Genomic DNA, 20,052 nt, shown 5'->3' with positions numbered 1-20,052 from the left:
AAGCTATACCAAACCAACAAACTTCCTGCAACCCGTTATTCCGGCTGGGTTCTAAGGTCTTTATTTCCACTTGCACCACACAACTTCCTAGTGGAGCAGCATCCTTCCTGGGCCCCACGTCAGCCTGCTGCGAGGCTGGATGGTGGCTGCGTGCAGCTTAGCCCCGCTTTCACTGCACATTACATTTACACTGAGTCACTTTTCCATAACAAAAACTCTGGTTTATTTTCTTTCTCCATCTGCAGCTCGGTCCTGAATAAAGCCCTTCTTTGGCAGAAACCTGTCAAAGGTCAGTTTACTGCCTATACAACCAACACAGCATACTCAGCGGACACCTACTTTAGAGAGACACGTTGGTGTAGCACAGAGATGAGCTGCCTTAGATCCGTTAGAATGCAATGAGGATGAAATTACTTCCGAACTGTGGTTATAGAACCCAACTCAAGGACTTCCATTCTGTACTATTTCTTCTTTAAGGGGAAGCTTGAAGGATAGCAAAGATAACGCACTGCCCCGTTCTTCCCGCGTGGAAAAGTCACCACCTTGCCTCCACTCCGCAGGACTATCGATCGGCGCGGGCCCCTGCCGCGGCAGGACGCTGCGGGACCCGCGGGGGCGAAGGAGGACGCTCAGGCGGAGCGGAAGGGCCGCGCTCCTGTGCCGCCGGCAGGGCCGGGCAGAGGCTCTGCGGGCTCCGGGAGGGATCTGCGGTGTCCCGCAGCGGCCCCCGGGCGGGCGCGTGCTCCGCCTCGCACTGCCGAGGCACCCCCGCGCCGTGCGCGCAGAGCGAGCGCCTCACCCAAGCCCGGCCGAGGGGGCGGCACCGGGCAGCGGCTGCTCCCGCCCCTCCCCGCCCCGCCCCGCCCCGGCTGCCGCTCTGCGGGTGTTGCCCGACGCGCGCCTTGGCGGCCGCGGCTCCGACTCCCGCCGTCCGGAGCGAAGCGCGTCCCGCCGGTGCCGGCCTGCGCGGTCCTCCCGGGGCTCGGCCATGCTCGTGTCGGTCCAGGCTCCCGGGGGGTCAGCGCTGCCCGCCTGCCTCCTCCCGTCCGCCCGGAAATAAGCAAAGCCATGACCGCAGCGCCTCAGGGGCCAGATCTCAGCTTTTTAAACGAGGAGGAAGCCCGCGCGATTTTTGAGGTGCTGCAGAGGGACTCGGAGCTCCGGCGGGCTGAGAAAGACAGAGTCAGGTACCAGGCTGAACATCCCCGGCCGTCGGGGTTGCGGCGGGGAGCGGCGGGCGCACGGCCCCAGCCTGAGGGGGGGGCACCCGCTGAGAGGAGCGGGAGCGGGACAGAGGGGTCGCTGGGCGGGCGGGCGTGTGGCCCCCGCCGGGCTGGGCGCGCTGTCGCGGGGGCAGCGCGGGCAGGAGGGCCGGGTTCTCTGCAGGAGGCTGCTGGGTCCTGCCGGGGCATCTGCAGCATCGGGACGTTTGTGAAACGCGTGTTGTGACAGAGGCGGCTCTGAGTCACGGCTGCTGCTCCCCGCTGCTCCTCTCCTTCCCCGAGGAGGATGTGGAGGGAAAGGCCACTCCTGCCTTTCCCCGTGTGGCTGGCAGAGGGTTAGGCTAAATGCTGGTACCCGGGAGAGAGACAGCAGTGGCAAGGGAGTTTTGCGGGACGTTGGGGGAGCCGTGGCAGCTTTGCAGCCCTCGGACAGAGCCCGGAGCCGATCCTGGCAGCATTTGGAAACCAAGCCAGGCACTCACCTGGCTGAAAGGTTGCTCCCAAGACCCTTTCAAGCGACTTAGCTGAATTCCCTCGTCATTCAGGTACGCAAGTCACAGCACCTTATATGACCCATACGGAGAAATAGAACATCCTTGACCTTTTTTCTGGCTTCTATCTCCTCTGCGTGCAGTCACCGAAACTCTTTGTGTTGCCAGTGAAAGCAAAGGTCGAGGACATAATAAAAATTATGTTGGGAAATGAGCCATTTGTTATTAAAGGATATCATTTCTTCCTGTAAATGAGACTTGAGGTACCTTGTGGGCAGTCTGCAAGTAAGAGCTAGTGTCCTCTCAGATTCACAAGTGGGCACTTTACACAAGCAATGCTTTCGTGTGAGATGTAGAAGGAATGTTAATGAGTAACTTTTCTGTCAAGTGGATTTTTATATTGTGTATTTTTTATTTCACTCAAGTGGCTTTTATGATGGGCATGGTTAAACATTAGATGTCAACACTGACTTTAATCCAAAACTCGGTCTTAGCTTTCTGCAGCATGTGAACCTAGACTGAGTTAAGTTTGGCAAATTCTTGTGTCCATAATTTGGCATCAGCTTTCTTTCTTTGGCTAATTTCTCATTATGACCCCCCAAAAAGAAGAATATTTTGCTGGGTATCAAGAATTACATAGCTGGATAGTTGCAAGTTTAAAACCCTGGGAGAGACTAAAGCTGGAGCAAATGCAGTGAGGCTTCTAGTGCCATGGAGAGGCTTGTGAAACAATAGCCTGTTCTTGAACTTGAGGCTTTCACGTCCCCCCGAATTTGTACTTGTTTCTCTGTCTGTGTTTCTCTGTCTGTGAACTTGGGACTTTCTAAATAAAAGTGGTCTCTCCTTGTGCAAAAACAGTCAAACATGGTATAATAGGATGTTTCTGGTGATGGTTTACTGAGATGGAGTCTACTTTAAATCTCAGTTGAAGAGGCATTTAGACATCGAGCAGAAGATAGGTGAAATGTTCATGAATCAAGGCGCCATAGTGAAATCTAGGTTAAACCCTGTTTCTGTCAAAGGCTTTGTATGTGTGTCTTTGGGCAAGTTTCTTAATCTCTCTTGGGTCTAATAAAAATGCTTTCTTTCTCACTCCACTTGTCTACCTGGTCTTATTTAGACTGTAAGCTCTTCAGGCCAGGGGACTCTCATCAGGAGCAGACGGCTTCCAGGCTGTGTGCATTTGCCCTGTGCTACTATAATCTGAGTAATAACAACAGTGATCACCCTGGAGGCCCAAATCCTGCAGTTCCTATATGACCACAGTGAGCTTCAGAGACTCTAACCCAAATTGCATTTCCTCCTCTTGGTCCCATGTGCCTGCCCCTTGGCTCTATGTCACTTATTACTATTATTTTGATAATTAACTTTGTACACATTCTATTTTCAGTTCAGAAGTTTTAGAATAAAAGCACTGCGGCAGCCTACTCCTGGGGTGCTTTCCAAGGGTGATTTTGAAGCTGTTTGATTTATGCTGCCAATCAAATGAGGCATATAGGAGATGCTGTGGAATGGAAGGAGGAGTCTCATCAGTACTACTTTTTTTGCATAAGGTCACTGAAGTGAGTTGTCCGGCAAACTGCTCTTGAGCATGGTTTTGAAAGGGCTAGTTGGATCTGGGCAGGGCCAGGGAGCAAGTCAGTAATAACCAGTGGGCTCACTGGTCAAGTTTGTTCAGTGACCATTTTAATTTACAATATATCATGTCCCTGTATAGACCAATCTAGGCTGGACTGACAGGGAATGAAGCATTTGCTGGCAGACCACAAGTCAGGTGCTAATGACTGCACTGATCTTATGTGTGCTGTTTGATGTCATACGAGCAAGCACGTACCTGTCTGCAAATCTCTCAAAAGATCAATGAAAAATTGAAATTCATTCCCACATACAACTCTAGAATAACAAAAACAAAACAAAACAAAAAATCCAGGAGGAGGCTTTTCTCTTTTTTGCAAGCTTAATTTGTTATATAAAGAAATGTTAACACCAGTTAATTTTGAAAGACACAATCAGAAATAAGATCAAAAGATGAAATCTGACATCCTGCATGGTTGTTCAACAGATGACAGCCATGGTTCAGGGGAGCAGATTTTCACATAAGCAGAAATGTGTTGCAACACAGCGTGAAATACTGACCTCCTTAAGTGAATTGTAACAGTAATTGTTTCCAGACAAATATATATTTTATTATTTTATTCCGGCTTAGCTACACTGGAAACCTGATAGAACCACTGCATCTCTCTTCACTGACAGCCCACACCTTCATGAAATTCAATGCATTTTGGGGGCCTTCTCTGGGAAAAGACCAGTTGCTTTATATAACCATTCTCTATCTCCCTTTCTCTTTCTTTCCATAGCCTTTGTGTGGAGCAGAAACATGTGGCTTATGTGGTCAATCGTGCACATTTGTGGGCTCCACTTTATGCTGTCTCTCCCTGTTTCTCCTGATGCTCCAGCACATCCTCTGGGTACCGTTGGTCCTTTCTCAGTTCCCTTGGCAGGCTTCAGACCTCTAAGACTGGCTGGGAAGACATTTCAGTTTTCCCTTCCCTTTTATGCAGAAATGAACTGTGTGGCCTGTTGGACTTTCATTTGCTCATGGTACTGACAGGGCTCCGAGCTCCGGATGCGCCCCGGGCTGCTGGTTCCCAGGATTGCGTTCGTCCTCTTGTTTTCTCCTTACCACTGCCCTCTCGTGGCTCGCCTCAGCGGTAGCTTTGGAGAGCAGCGGCAAACCATTCGTACCGGACTCCTCCAACGAAACAGATTCAGAGGGGCAGCAACAGTCAGCTTTGATATAACTCGCATGAGTGTTCGTTGCCATATACACTGAAAAATACTTTAGAAACTTATTAATAGCGTACTTAATAATTTAAAAGAAAAGATACACATTAGTTTTGAACTTGTGTAACACCCAGCTTCAGTATTTTTTCTTGTTCATTAAACCCAGCCTCATTCGTAATATCAACTTGGAGAAAACTTCATTTATCATGAGCATTAGTGTGAGATTAAAAATGGAATATAGTCTGTAGAACAATATACATGCACTGTTCCATTATAATAATAGCATATAATAATTATAATAAGACAGAAATCCAACTCAAGTCACAAAATGCTATTTTAGTAAGCCTGGTTAATGAAACTGATGATTTTGTAGATGCTTGTGGAAGAAGGTTCCTTCTTTCAAATATTTCAATCGCCCAGGGGGAATTGACAAGGAAGTTAGATGCCCAGGAGGTGATAGAGAGGAATCCATGTTCAGAGGGTAGTATCATGTTCAGATGGCTCCCAAACAATTCAGTTTCCGTAAGGACACGGTGAATACTTGCTGTAGGCACAGTTATTAGTACCACAGGTCAACTTCCCATATGTAATGTAATGGGCCTGAAAATAATGATATAAAAACATTTCAGGTCTTAATTGATTTCTGGCTTCAAGGCTTCAGGGTGCACCCAGCTCGTGCTCTCAAGCTTTGTTCTGTAGCTGCTAGGGACAGAAGTGAAAAAAGAATTGACAGCTGATATTTGCATGCAGAGCCCCAGGTCCCAAAGGCTTAACAAACCTGTAGGTGCTTCTCCTTTCTGTCCTTTCCCCAAGAAGCCAATGGGGAAAGGTGACATGGGAGTCTGGCTGCTTCCCATCTCTGCAGAAGAGCACTTCAGAGCCTTGCAGGTAGCAGAGGGACTGGCAGTCCCCTAGGAAGGTTCAGCAGCAATAGGGCGTGAAGCTGTGGGAGACAGAGGTGGAGCTTCTGCCTTTTATCTCCGAGGCAGCTCCTCCTTCTGCATTGTGGGAAGGCGGACAGTGCCCAAGCAGGTGTCTTTCCAGTCAGCTCTGGGGCCTCGATGCCTCAGCCTGTCAGAGCACTGGGTGCAGAGATGTACCTCCACCACTGAAACAGCACCAGGACAGAGAAAGCAGCTGAGAAGAGAGGAGCCAGGAGACATGGAGCCAGGCACTTAAAAGAGGCAGCAGGTACGTGGTTGTGATATGGGAACAGGCAGCTGGTAGATTTGCAGGTTGTCCAAAGAATGAACAGTTGGGAACAGCAGAAGAGCTGTGGATAAACAGGGAATCTAAAAGGGCAGAAGAGCTCTGAATTCTTTTATTATTAACTTTAATTTAGGAGATTTGACTATTTTATATAATGCTCCTATTATGACTATATAAAATAGCCTTGTGTCAGTTTATTAATCCTTGAGAAAAAGGGACTTACTGTTTTCTTCACTTTCAAGTGAGACACTGGAAATAAGAGAGACTGAGCCACTGAACAGGGAAATGGACCTACCTCCCTGAATAGCCCTTTACCTGCTAGATCATGTTTTGAGAAGTAGCTATGCCCGTATTGTGTAAGGACCTTTTTTTATTTATTCAGTAGGAAGAATATGAAAAAAAAAAAAATAATGACCGACTCTAAAACACATCTTAGACATCAGCCCCTGTCTTTGACTAGGAATTGGAAAAGAGAGGAAAGGGAAATGGAGCTTTTGGGAGAGAAGAGCACTCATTCCCTTTGCTTTGTTTTGCTTATTTCCAGGTTGATTTATGCTTTTTTATTAATATTATTTGTGTAGTATCTATGATTTATGACAGACTTATGACTGTGAGAACAGATGGCAGCAAAGGAGAGGTTTGTTTTAATTTACCCTCAAATTTAAAGATGAAAAGCAAAAGAAATTAATTGGAAGGTACAGTCAGCGCCACTCACCACTCCTCTCCTGGTGACCCATTAACAACATACGATTCTTGTGGGAAAGATGAATCCCCTCCTTACTTTCTTTTAGACAGCCTCTACAACAAATCGTTTCGATGCAGTTATTTGTTACAGGAACATTACTGTTCTCACAGCCTTATGGTGGATCATTTACAGAGTCCATTGTTGCAATTAATTCCTTGTATTCTCTTGACTGCCATTTACTGTCATGGCTCTGGCAGTAGAAGGTGGGAATTAAACACTGCCTGAGGAATGTATTTTTTTACCTTGGAAGGCATTTGTTGCAGGGGTGCAGACATACTCGGCGCCCTCTTGATGCTTCAGTGATTTTGTCATGCCTGCAGTTTGGGGGTCTGATATTGCAGCCTATTTTGGTTTATTTGCACAGGAAGTCCTGTTGGCCCTCTGGAAGCCTCCTGGAGACTAGGAATAACTTACTGGGTGTAGAGATCTAGATTGGGGCCCAACTTCTTATAATGACAAAGACTTCTTAGAATCAACTCCAAATACCTGTAAGCTGCAGGAGTGAGGAGAGCAGGCAGGACACCAGGACAGCACTGCTTGTGTACATCGTTGCTCCAGTGGAGCTGCCTCCCTGAGCAAAGCATTAATAAAGAAATTCTTTCATAAGAGATACTCCACCCGGGATGTTTCATGGCACAAGTGCTCTTGTTTGTGGAGGTGATATTGTTATTATTTACTGCTGATACTGTGCCAGGGCATGTTTAGTGGTTTGTAAACACTGATGAAAACAGGTCCTTGCAGCCCTGAAGCACTAATATGCTAAAGAAATGTAAATAGAAACAAAAAAATGTCAGGGAAGATTGTGACTTTAAAACCTTTGGTCGTTTTGGTAAATGGTTTCTGTCATAAATGATCCCGCTTTGGGACTCCACTTGTTCCAATGGGGGTACTGTAACCAAAGGCAATTGGTTGAGTATCAGGTTTTTTCCTCATCGTTAGTTTTTAATAATCCTATTTTGTGGTGGGGCCTGGAGTTAAGACCTGGGGCTTCACATGCCATTTTTTATATTGGTTTCAGCCCTGTGCATTCAAGTTAACTAAACCAAAGTCTGTGGTGTAACTCCAGTTTTAAGTCTACAGAACAAGGCCTGAACTGGCATCGCTGCCAGCTTGTTGGTCTTATCGTTTCATGGCAAACTCATTTCAGTGTTACAAAAGGTCAGTCCTTTCCTCCAAAGCTTTGAGCTTCTTCATGTTTGAGAGCAGGGTTCTTTTACAGTGTGTGTAGTGGCAGGGACCGGAGTGTGTGGTGGAGACCTGGAAGCAAGTTCTAGGTTAGCTCTGCTTGGAAGAGCCTGTCTGGTTGTGCACTACCTGCACTTCTTCTTTCTTCATGTTACCAGGGCCACAGGTGCAGATGTGCAGGGCAAAGGCCAGGTGCTGGAGGTGAGCCAGGGCAGGGATCAGGCCTGGTGAGGGTAACCATGACCTCCACAGTCCGGTGACTGTGGTGCAGGGCTGTGGTGATGATGCAGGGCCAGGGTCATGCTGTGAAGTCACGTCAGGGTCAGGGCTGGTGATGGTGCCCGGGGCCAGCTGCAGGCCTGTGGTGGCCGGGCAGGCCAGGGGTGCAGTGGTCAGGCTGAGGCCAGGCTGGGACATCAGCCCGGGGTTCAAGGGACACATCTGGGGCTGCAGCTGGGGCAAGGCCCAGTGGGACAGCTTCTGTTTAAAAGCAGCTCCCAGAGGCAGAGGGGTGGCCCTTGCTGAGGCCCCTGGCTGTCTTCATGACAGCTTTCTGCAGGGCCACCAGCTCTGCTATGCCAGTGCTGGCCCCAGCGGCAGGAGGGGGAAGGACACAGTGCATTTTCACCCATGCTCGTTCGAACACAAAGCCTTTCTGCCAGGGTTCAAACTAATGACAAAATACTGTAAAAATTAAAATCACAATGTTTGTTATTGTTATTATTATCTAGCCCACTTGCTGATGTCACTGGGGCTGCCAGAAAGAAGGTACTTGTTGAGACTGATGATATTTAAGCCAAGGCTTACTATTAAGGCCATGGGTATTTTCTAAGTCCAAGCTTAAAGGTGAAAGTAGAATTAATTTAAGCGTTGTTTATGTTGATAAATTGGCCAGGCTTCAAGAATAAGTAGGTCAGACACAACAGTACATTATTCTGGAATAGTGAATGCAGAACAGTTCAATTTTTTTAGGTCTTCTATGGAATTGTGACCCAGTTAAGGACTTATGCACTTTGTAGGAAGTCTGTGCACTTCCCAGGTTTGTCCTTTCCAACAGTAATGTCTCTTTGCTCTCAACACCCTCTGTCTCCTCTATAATTCAAGTGCAGAAGTTAAAATAATAATTGACATTAATGAGAATTGGAACCGGCCATCAGGTGGAAGAAGACAGCTTCTCATAATAAGTAAGCAAAAAATCATGGAGGTGCATGGAGAACTGCCTGAAATGCTGAAAACATCAGCAAAGTATGTTTACGCTCACTTCAGCTCAGCTTCCTAATATATATCTATTAAAAGGTGTTTGTAATGCCAGTGGCACGTGCAGTAGAGTCTCTGAGGCTCTGGACGGTAATGGCAGTAAAGTGTAACACACACTGGCTGGCACTGCTGTAAGGAAAGGAATAACTATCAGTCTGCAGCAAGTAGCCTTGGGAGGACCCCAGAAATGTTTTCAGGTGTTGGCAGCTTCTACACCGTGTGACCCAACACGTTAAAGTCCTGAACGTATTTCAGATACATGAAATCAGTTGTGGTGGGAAGTCAAAAAGATGCTTCACAGGAGCATGTCTGGTTCATACTCAGAGTGGCTGGATATCTCCCCCGGTACTGGCATAGCCATGCTCCAGTGGTGGGCTCAGGTTATACATGTCTTGTAATTCTCTCAAAGACTGCAGCATGTGCTTTCTGTGGTGTAGTCCAAGGCAGTGGACATTTGCTGGGTTTGGTCCCTGCAGTACTTCAGATTCTTGGGTCCATCTAGACATGCAGCACTTGCACCTCTTGGAGAGGCCTGGCTAACAGCTGAGAGCAAAGCTTGTTGGGTTGTACGTCAAGACTTCAGCAGATGTTCATTGGTTTGTATCAGATACTGTTTTGACAGCATCTGAAAAACGTTGCATGCGTCCATCTCCTTTTCTTCTGTAAAGTTTAGGGCTTGCCAGTGGTACTGAATTTAATCATCCTTAAAAATCTTTTTGCTCTTTTAATCTACTTTTCAAATCAAGTAGAGTTTGGCCCAACAAAGTTTTGAGCTTTGGACACAGAGACCCCCTTTTTTTCTGTGTTCCATAACTTTAACACAGGACTATATAGACTGAGGACTGACTCAGTTCAGCCTTTCCTGTACTTGTGTTAAACTGAAAAATTACTTCATTTCCTGGGCCTGATGGTCCTAAAAGTTTCACAGTTTACATATTTCGTGTGAGAAATGCATTAAAGCAAGTAGGGAGAAATTGGGACTTTTTCCTGAGGATGTGTGCATCTAAATGTTCATGTGAAATGCATTTCTAATCCTCCTTTGCAGCTGGATTATTTTGTTAACACTGCTAAATGTAACAGGCTGTATTTCAGTGGCTGCATTTTATACTCACCAGAAACTATATTCATAGAATCATACAATAGTTAGGGTTGGAAAGGACCTTAAGATCATCAAGTTCCAACCCCCTTGCCATGGGCAGGGACACCTCACACTAAACCATATCACCCAAGGCCTCATCCAACCTGGCCTTGAGCACTGCCAGGGATGGAGCATTCACAACCTCCTTGGGCAACCTATTCCAGTGCCTCACCACCCTAACAGGAAAGAATTTCCTCCTTATATCCAATCTAAATGTCCCCTGTTTAAGTTTGAACCTATTACCTCTTGTCCTATCACTACAGTCCCTAATGAAGAGTCCCTCCCCAGCATCCCTATAGACCCCCTTCAGATACTGGAAGGCTGCTACGAGGTCTCCACACAGCCTTCTCTTCTCCAGACTGAACAGCCCCAACTTTCTCAGCCTATCTTCATACAGGAGGTGCCCAGTCCCCTGATCATCCTTGTGGTCCTCCTCTGGACTTGTTCCAAGAGTTTCATGTCCTTTTTATGTTGAGGACACCAGAACTGCACATATTCTTTTTATAAGAACTGCACATATTCTTTTTAACAGAATCAAATAGGTATATGTACCGGTACCAGACTGTGACCAAACACATCAAAACCACAAGACAAAAGCTAAATGATGAAAAGTGTGGTCTGTTTACCTTTTATGAATACATGTAAATTACACACAGCTTAATTTGTGGTTGGAAGAATTGAGGAACTAAAGTATTTCTGCTTTCCATATCTTTTGGATTTCTAGGTATAGGGGCCTGAGTGCAGAGCTGCAACCAAGTAAAGCAACAGTGTGGCTGGGTTGCTCTGACGTCTATTTACTCCTGCATTATAAACTTCTATGTTCTTAAATATATACATATTTTATGCAAAATTGTATACATATAAATATTATATTTAACATATTATTTTGGTATAATATTTCTATTGCCAGTGAAAGAGTTGTGATAAATTATGAGATACTATGATACTACAGCAGAGGATCTGTGTAAGCATATAAGCATTGTATTTCCAAATGAGAAACATCCACTGTGTGAGCTTGTAGAGCTTACATTAATTTAAAGTAATGTGAATGAGGCTTTTGTAGTGTTAGAATAATACGTAAACTGTGTGCAGGTACACTCTGACCTTCTGTCTCCTATTGAGCAAAACTATTAACACAGCTCTGTGTGAGACTGCACAATTATCTGAGACTGCAAATTGAGAACCCAAGGCTTCAAGCTTAGCTCTGTACAGATAAATGTCTAAGCCAGTCTGGAGCCTCTCAGCTTTAGAACTCTGTCTAGACCCATGCACTATCACACACGAACCTGCTTGCCGGGGGGAGACCTTGGTCTTAATCTGAAACCAATTCCCCTCATTCAGAGTTCTCAACTGGCCTGTGTCTCTTTTCATGTTTTTCTCCTCCTATAGTTACCTAGAAAAGGTTTTGCGCATAGAAAGTCATACAAAAACATGAGAAATGGCATCTGTATTGTATGTCTTTGTAAGGCAGTTAAATTTTTAATGCTGTGCTGTGAATTACTTGTGTAGATGGCTGTCTCTTTGCATGCTATCAATATTTATAAAAGGTCTCACAATCAACTAGCAGCTCTACCCTGGTAGAGTAAATATGTCTGCTGTTAACCATTAGCTTCAGGTTTATTGAGAGACCTAAGAAAACCCGATCCACAGCCTTCCAACCCATTGTGTGGCACACATGGGGTATATCTGTATTTCTGTGTACCATTTCCGGGACAGAAATTCAGGAGCCCAAAACTTATTCCTGTTTTTGGATTTAGACTATATTTGTCCCTGCAAACAAATCAGAATATTTACATGGAGAATTATATCCATTGCACCTATTAGCATATGTTAATGCTAATAGAAATTCCTACTAATGAAGTCATCTCATTAAAGACATTAATTACTACCATTTAGAAGCTATGTGACACTTTCAAAATGATAGGTAGCTTTATTTTCCATTGCATCTTGGATTTGTTTTGTTATTACCATATAATATTAGTAGGTAGCTTGTGAGTATTGACAGCATAATAAAGTAACACCCTTTTTTTTTCACTTGTTATTTGCAGCCTGTACAGACAGTTTGTAAATCAGCTGTAAAACATTCTCAGAATGGAGCTTCCCCCTATTTTGCACTCACTGTAGAGGAAATAGCAGAGTCAGCCCAAACTGGGGAGTCATCAACAGCTGTGACATGACTAGAGGTACTTTACCTCATTCACTCTTGTTGACCAGCTGCACAAAGGACTATAAGCTTTCATACTCTAAGTATGTATAAACTTAATTAAAAGATGCATACTTACAGCCCTTTCTATTTGCTCCAGCAGGGCTGAAATAATGTTTTCACTGTAAAACCAGGGTAGCTGCTACAGAAATAGCTTCACGTTAAAAGTAATGTTTTGAGGCATTGTTACAGCTTGAGGTGGGTTGTTAATCCGCTGATTCCAGTTTTCAATGCTCTGTTCTTTAAAAACTCAATTTTATGAAGACAGTCATTGAGCTCCTAGTTTCTGAGCTTTAATGAGAACCTCTGATTCTTGAGCTTCCAGCGCAGAGAGCGGTTATGTGGTCAGGATGAGAATGAACCTCATCCTTGCCCTTACAACATTCCCTAGGTTTCTGTTTCAAGGAAAATGTCAATCTGTGCTCTCGCCCAGGGGAACAGGCAAAAGCTTCAAGGAGAAATGGAGTGTTAGACTCAGTGAAGGAAAATAACAGCTAGAGTAAGTCAGCTGCAGTGTATTCATTTCATGCAGCTTAATATGACAAGTTAATGCTTTGGGGGAAAAAAGAGGTAACTTAGCCCCTATACAGAGGGTGGTTAAGTTAAAAATTGTGGACACAGAAGATGTTGTGAGTTATAGAGTGGAAAGACTGTGGATTGTGTGCAATGAATACCCACATTGCCACCCTATTAGGCTATCCTAAAGCAGGTGATCAGCTTTAATTTAAAAGAATGTTTCTGCTGCTGTAATAATGTCAGATCTTGTGATTTCTTCTACTTTTTACTTAAAAAGAAGAAAGGTGGAAATGGAAGGGTATTCCCCATGAGCAGATGAGGTGGAACTTCAGCAAGAAGCCTTTAACTCACATATTCACTACCTGTATCCCTGACACACATGAAGGGACTTAATGTGTGAATCTGATGTCTATTGTCAGAAAAGTGTTCTGGGAAATTACATTTACTGTTTGCAGCTACCTGCTCAAGTAGCGCTACTTGCTGCTTGAAAGGGTGGGTGTCAAAATCATGTATAGAAGGGGTATCTTTGTGTTTGAAGTACTTCTGCCTATTAAAAGTACATCTGGGAGGAAAAACTAGAGAAAATTAATTCCCTTTTCACTTCCTCCATGCTTCCATCTCCTGATTTTGCATGTTTCCTAATTCTAAATCTTTAGGGTTAATTGTGAGCTGGCCACTTGATATGCCTGTCAAAGTGGGATTGAAAACACTTCCAATTACTCCTTCCCATCCAGGGGTGTCACCACTATGTGACTCTCCAGAAGCCTGGCCTGGTGCCTGTTCAGAACAGTGAAAGTCCTTCCACTACATTTATTGGTATTTGGGTCATGGTCAGAAAGAAGCACTGAATCAACACACTCTTTGGTCTTCCTTGTTGTGGCACATCCTCTTTGCCCGTACGCAATTTTAGTTTTATTGGTTACATACTCAGACTATTACATCTTCTGAAAACAACTTAGTGGGTTAATGAGCGTTATAAAATCAATGCATAATAACAAAAATGACAGATGCAGTAGTACTAATGAAAAGGATGAAAACTTAGATAGAGAATTAGTATTTTGGTAGAAGGGAAAACTAAATTGGAGTGGTTGATTAGCAACAGTCTAGCAGATGAGATTCAAGCATTATTGCCAACACAACATTTTGCTCATCAAAATAGAGGAAACCTTGTTTTTTCCAGAGAATTACTGGAGAAATTCTTAAGTTTATAAATAAAAAAGCTGAAGAAAAAATAAGCGCGCTTTCAGTTAGATCTTTTTACATTGTTTTGTAATGTGCACAACCAAAACATGGGAGTCAGTTTTCCTCTCTGATTCGCCTACTTTTGCATAATGCTTTACATGTAATAATGAAGCTGATTTAGTTTATTAACAGTAGCCAAAAGAAAACAGTAAGAAAGAAAAAAATCAAATATTGCTTTAATGTGAGTAAAAATATATGAGCAAGTCAGCCTTAGAAAATAGGTCTATTGTGTGTCTGATGTGCTAGGAAAGAGTATCTCAGCTTCATGTATCATTATTTTTCTTCCTGGTAGGATTAACCTGTCACAAGAGCATCTCTGGCACCTTGGAAACCAGAATGTTGTTGTTATTGCTGTTACATGTTTATATGAAATGGCAGATGGTAATTTCCTCTGATTAATTCAGCTGTGGTAGTCTTTGCCATTGTCAGTAATACTTCTATTTTTCAAAGAAGATGATGGTTTGAATGTATTTGAATTATTTTTATAAAACGTAAGGGAACTATAAGAAAATATTCTTGCGTATGCATTTTAGAGCCACCCGTGGCTGTGATAACAGAGTTTTCTAGAAAATTAACTGGCCAGAGAAATGATAGAGATGCACACTTCACCAGGGCAGCATAACTTATAAAGCAGGGGGAAGGTGGTAAACTGAATCAAAAAAATTAGGAACAAACTGCTTCTTCAGGCACTATTATTTAACATCTCTAGCCTTTTCTCACTGAAAAAGTAAAGAATACTAACAAAATAACATAAGCTTGTTTTAGGTATCTGTTTTGGCAAATTATGTGTCCTGCTGTAGTTTTTATCTATGCTTTTGGCCGTGTTTCTATCCGCAGTCCTTTCAGACTTGCATTCTCAGACACGGATTGCTTTGATCCAATGAGCAAATACTGGTCTGCTTATCACGCTCACCCAGCGCAGTTCCTCATGCTCTGTGGTTGCTGTGTGTATGTTCTCTCATGAGGGGTGTGCTAAGAGTCCTTTAGGGCCAGATCCTGCTTTGGCTGAAATCAATAGAAAACATCATTTCTGCTTTGGCGTACTGGGATTGAGTCCTCTGTCCCCTGTCCCCCTGGCAGAGATGCCCCCAGACATCCTATCTGGCAACGCAGTTTATGCTACCTCGCACACGCACACCTGCCTTCTGCTTTATATTCAGGATGAAGATGGTAGAGAAAATACCTTTCCTCTTACAGTAGCAATTAAAGCTCCTTATAATCTTAACAGGAAGTGGCAAAGGGAGGCTACAGCTCTTTTCACAACATTTATGATAACCCACATGAAAGTCTAGTACATACAAACATTTAGGTTAACTTTTCCCTGGAGATGTCTGTGTAAGAAATAGTGGGACATCCTTGTGCCAATAAGGAAGAGATGTTTTTAAAAACAGTGCAAAGGAATTGCTCCCGAGTGATTCATTAGTGAAGGATTAGTGTAGGATAATAGATGGGAAAAGGTAATGAGATGTAGCCTGTGAGGCTACCTTAGGATTGCTACCTCCTCCAGTTTGTGGAGTAGTCTTCTGTAAGTTATCCTGGGAGTGGAGTTGCCTTTAATGTTAAAGTTGCAACAGTTTACAGGTGCTTTTCCCAGTCGCAATGATGCTGGCTTCTCTCAGAAGGAAGTTCCTCCAAGTGTCCAAAGTGGCTGTAGAGAAATGAGGAGGAGGGTTGGATGGAGCTGGCAGGGAGGCAGGATTAGTACGTTTGGTTTAGAGGGCATTAGGTGTTTTGACACTCCTACAGAGCAGTGTCTCAATACACAATTTGCAATCCAAGTAACAATAGCGCTGCCTTAAAGGCAAGCTCATTGCGATACTGACTGTAGATACCATCTTCTGCTGTAATTGTTTCTTGAGACAGGCTTTCCTCCAGTTCAAAACTGTCGTTCCTTAATATCATGAGGGGGCATGCAGACTTGACAGAGCAGGCATACAGGGAAATGATGTGGTTTGGCTGGGAGTCATCACAAATGAGAAATATGTAATAGTCATGCGATATCACAATTACATAGGATGTATCGTATTAATATTATTCGGTACTCACATAACTACATCTGTTGAGCTCAATACATGGGCTTGCATGTGCGTGTGTGAATATAAATATGCACAAGCAATTTAAAGGCATTATTTCACGAGTCAGGGGGGATGACAGCACAATTCCAAAGCAGCACATTCACAGATAATAATTCCGGATAATGCCAAGCATGTACCAGTAAAGACTTTACAGGGTTTAAGTATTAACGTCTGTGTTTGTGCAGCATTTTTAATACGTTTTTCGGCCAAAGGCATGTTCATGCAACTGCTGATGCGGTCGAAGGTGAAGTAAGCGTGGTGGGATTTGGTGTTTCCCTTCCCGTCCAGCAGAGGTGCTGGCGGTGACCTGCCGCTCCGCACCGCGCCCGTGTCACCCCGGCTGCCGCCGTCAGGTGGCGCCTGGTACCGCCCCGCCGGCAGCCCCGGGAGCTCGGGTCCAGAGCGACCCGTCCGAAGGAGCCCTGGGGTGTCCCGGGTGGGGTTTGAAACACCGCAGGGCTCGGCTGTGCGAGGTGGTCTCCATGTGGGCACTCCAAAGAGGCCCAGGGTTTGTTTTCCGGGCAAAGGCTGTGCCCGCAGCGGCTCCCAGAGCACCTCATGCCTGGTAGTGTGCTTTTACCCCTCTTGGATCTCCTTTGCTACGGCCACAAGAGTGAGGTCATGAAGTTGGCGCTTGAGAGCACTTTGTTCATCACCTCCTGCTGTTTCCCATTACTGTTAGGCTGTTGTCTGTGCTGCAGATGGCGTTTATGGTGTTTAGTCACTCCCATGGTGTGGTAATATCTGTGATGATTAACATTTTTGCCTTTGTAATAAGTTTATTGCAAATGGCTAGGACTTGTGCATGTGTCTGTGTAGTCTTCTGCAAGGGAAACATTTACTCATGTACCAAAAATGTCTCTCTCCTGCTCTCGTGTTCTTCAGAGGCCATGAGATGAATAGGAGGTGCTAGTACAGACAACATCCCCTGCATCAGTTCCAGATGGAAATACATCAGTTTCCAGACTGGATGTTTAATTTTAAGTTTGTTTCATGAAGTAGTGCTGTCTCAGAGAATATGTTTTTAATTTAAATTGATAACTGAAGTAATTTATGTTCTCTGAGAGCATCTGTATGCCTAGACATGGGCTTTACCACTGATTAAGGTGGAAGATTTACATGAAAGCCTTGCCAAAACATTGGCATTACCTCTACAGGCTGTGCACGAAGTCTTGTTCTGTTGCCATCACAATCACTTGGGGCGTGGATTTGCTGTGTTTGCATCTGTACTTCAGGCACTTGTGTAATGTAATTTGAAAGCAAGTAACTTTGCATGTCCGTTGCAGTGTTCCAACTCCTTCGCAACTGTGCCTTGTTCTTTTGTGTCCAGATAAACCATTTGTTCCTGTGACCTCTTGGTCTAAAACCCAAACTTGCTATTAAAGAGCTTCTTCAGTTGCAGCCACACGCATGTAATTTGTTCAGGCTTTGCCTCTGTGTGGCAGAACATTTATATTCATTGTTAGTTGCTTCCATAGCTACCAAACAGAGGCAGAATCACTATGCAACAAGGCAAGAGGAAAAAGTGATAAACTTGTTGAACATGTTGCATGAATACCTCTTAGCTGAGTTCACAATTTAATACTCTCCTTTACAAAGAAAATGTGTGGTGGGCACCTCACTGTCAGGGCCTTCAGTGAGTTTCCTCTTGTTACTGCTTCTGGTTAAATGAGTGAATAAATATTTCAAGAATTGCACTGTTATTACTTATTCTAATTCAATTATTGACTGAACTTAATCTTACTTTCAATTAGCCTTATAATGCTTCTGAATTATTACCTCATTTTTGCAAGGAATAAGGATGCACTTCTTCAGGGCAGAGAATGTTGCAAGCATATGAGTAGTCCACTTAATTCGGTCACATAATCTCATTGTTAAGATGGAGAATTCTGCTGTCACTAAAACTTTTGTGTGATTGCTGTGAATGTATCATGTCCCACTGTATCTTTTAAAAGTCATTACGTGTAGAAATATACTGTAAATACTTAAATGAACAACAGGGAGAGTTCCTAATGATGTGCCTGTAATATCAAAAATGGCTTAAAAATTTACTGTTCGTTTTTTTTCCTTTCTAGCAAACTTCTGAAGAGAAGGAAGTCTGAAACGGGGCTGCAGGGGGTGACCGGAGAATGGTTTCAAGAAATGCAAAGACAAAAATTTCACAATTATGTTGATGTCAATAGGATGCTAAAACCACCACTGGAACATCAGCTAAGGAAGAGCAGAAACACTGGTGAGTTGCATTTTTCCATTTCCTTATCTATATTTACCATAATGGTCACCGAGCCAGTGTCTTGGATTTCACAGTGTAGTAGCTAAGGAGTTTCTGAAACGACGGTGAGTTTTCTTTTCATGTCAAAGTTTTACCAAAGGTGTATTTCAAAAATACTGTTTCTTTAAGCCAATTCTGTTAAAAACACAGCTGGGAGTCACAACAGAAAATCCCTGATGTTCTTATCCCATAGTCAGAATCATAGATTGGCCCAGGTTGGAAGATGGTCTAGTTCAACCTTTTATGAGAAAGGAAGCCTGGAATGAGATTATCTAGCACCCTGTCCAGTCGCATCTTGTAAACTTTCAGTGATGGAGACTCCACTGTGTACCTGGGAATGTTGTTCCAGTGATTGATTGTCATCACTGTAAAAGATTTCTTTCTTAATCAAGATGAAGTTGCTGTAATTTTAGTAAATATAGTGGTGGTTTCCCAATCAAAGCAATAATGATTACTTTGCACAAAAATATCATGGTTTAACTCCAGTTGGCATCTCAGCACCATGGAGGCGCTTATTCACACCCTCCCCAGTGGAACAGGGGAGAGAATCAGAAAGGTAAAAGTGTGAAAACTCAGAGGTTGAGATAAGGGCAGTTTAACAGGTAAAGCAAAAGGCATGCCCAAAAGCAAAGCAAAACAAGGAATTCATTCATCACTTCCCACAGTCAAGCAGATGTTCAGGCATCTCTAGGAATGCAGGGCTCCATCATGTGTAATGGCTACTTGAGAAGACAAATGCCATTACTCCAAATGTGCCCTCTTCGTTCTTCCCTGAGTTTTATGCTGAGCATGATGCCATATGGTGTGGAACAGTCCTTGGGTCAGCTGGGGTCAGCTGTCCCAGCTGTGTCCCCTCCCAAATCCTTCTCCTCCCCCAGCCTACTGCTGGTGAGGTGCTGTGGGCAGCAGGGAAGTTTTTGACCCTTTAGTTACTGCCCAGCAGTAACTAGAACATTCCTGTGTTAACAACAGTGCTGTCATCACAAAACACAGCCCTCTACCAGCTATTATAGAACAAAATTATCCAAGCTAAAACCAACCCAAGAAGACTTTTTAATCTAGTTTTCCTAAAGAAACTAGAAGCACCTAAACGACATTTGGAATAAGTAGGTGATCTGGGTTTAGGGAGAGGTTTGACTGTATCAGTGGAAAACTCTTCTTGGTAATGCTGGGCTAAAGGCATGACAGGATGGGTGACAAAGCCTGGAAAGCTGGGCTGACCAGTAAGTAACTTCCAGAGACTTTATTTCACAGGTTCTGCTGCCCATACAAAATTAATATGCACAAGAAACATGGTGTCTCTATAGCAAGCAGGGTATTCTGTACTGTCTTTCTAATCTTCCATCCAGACAGTTTTAGTGCCTTATATATGCTTTTATTCCATTCACATTTCTTCATGTTCTTCATTAAGTTCTTTCTATTTGTGCTTCGTAGCAACTGGAAGCAGAATTATGCATTGAAAAAGAAAAGTGAAATCCTAAAAATTTTCCTGATACTACAGACCTACTCAGAAGAGAGCTCTGTCTTTCCTCATATCCCCTCTAGTCCACAGCTACCTACTATTTTTGTCTTTCAGAGATGGTCTAATTGATGCATTAGCTAACTAAACTCTGTGTAATTGTTCTCTGGTATTTAATGTTGAAAGATGCTGTTTCTATTTCAGATCTGCAGAAGGGGCTGTGTGCCTCAGAGGCTTGTCTGATATTTCCAAC

At 43.9% G+C, this 20,052-nt stretch overlaps 1 protein-coding gene across 1 annotated transcript in view; it reads left to right on the top strand.

The window, feature by feature from the left end:
* Window positions 1–887: 887 nt before the first annotated feature.
* Window positions 888–20,052, top strand: part of EXPH5 (exophilin 5) — a 35,480-nt gene continuing 16,315 nt past the window's right edge. The window contains exons 1-2 of the mRNA XM_061374390.1: window positions 888–1,187; window positions 18,144–18,301. Coding sequence (XP_061230374.1) covers window positions 1,069–1,187; window positions 18,144–18,301 — 277 coding nt within the window. The 5' untranslated portion in view covers window positions 888–1,068. The remainder of the gene's footprint in view (window positions 1,188–18,143; window positions 18,302–20,052) is intronic.

The sequence above is a fragment of the Neopsephotus bourkii genome, unplaced genomic scaffold (genome assembly GCF_033783945.1).
Source record: "Neopsephotus bourkii isolate Nb327-2 ecotype Australia unplaced genomic scaffold, CSIRO-AGI_Nbou_v1 NB_1638, whole genome shotgun sequence".
Classification (NCBI taxonomy): Eukaryota; Metazoa; Chordata; class Aves; order Psittaciformes; family Psittacidae; genus Neopsephotus; species Neopsephotus bourkii.
The sequence above is the reverse complement of the archived record's forward strand: the minus strand, read 5'-3'. Positions and strand labels throughout refer to the sequence as shown.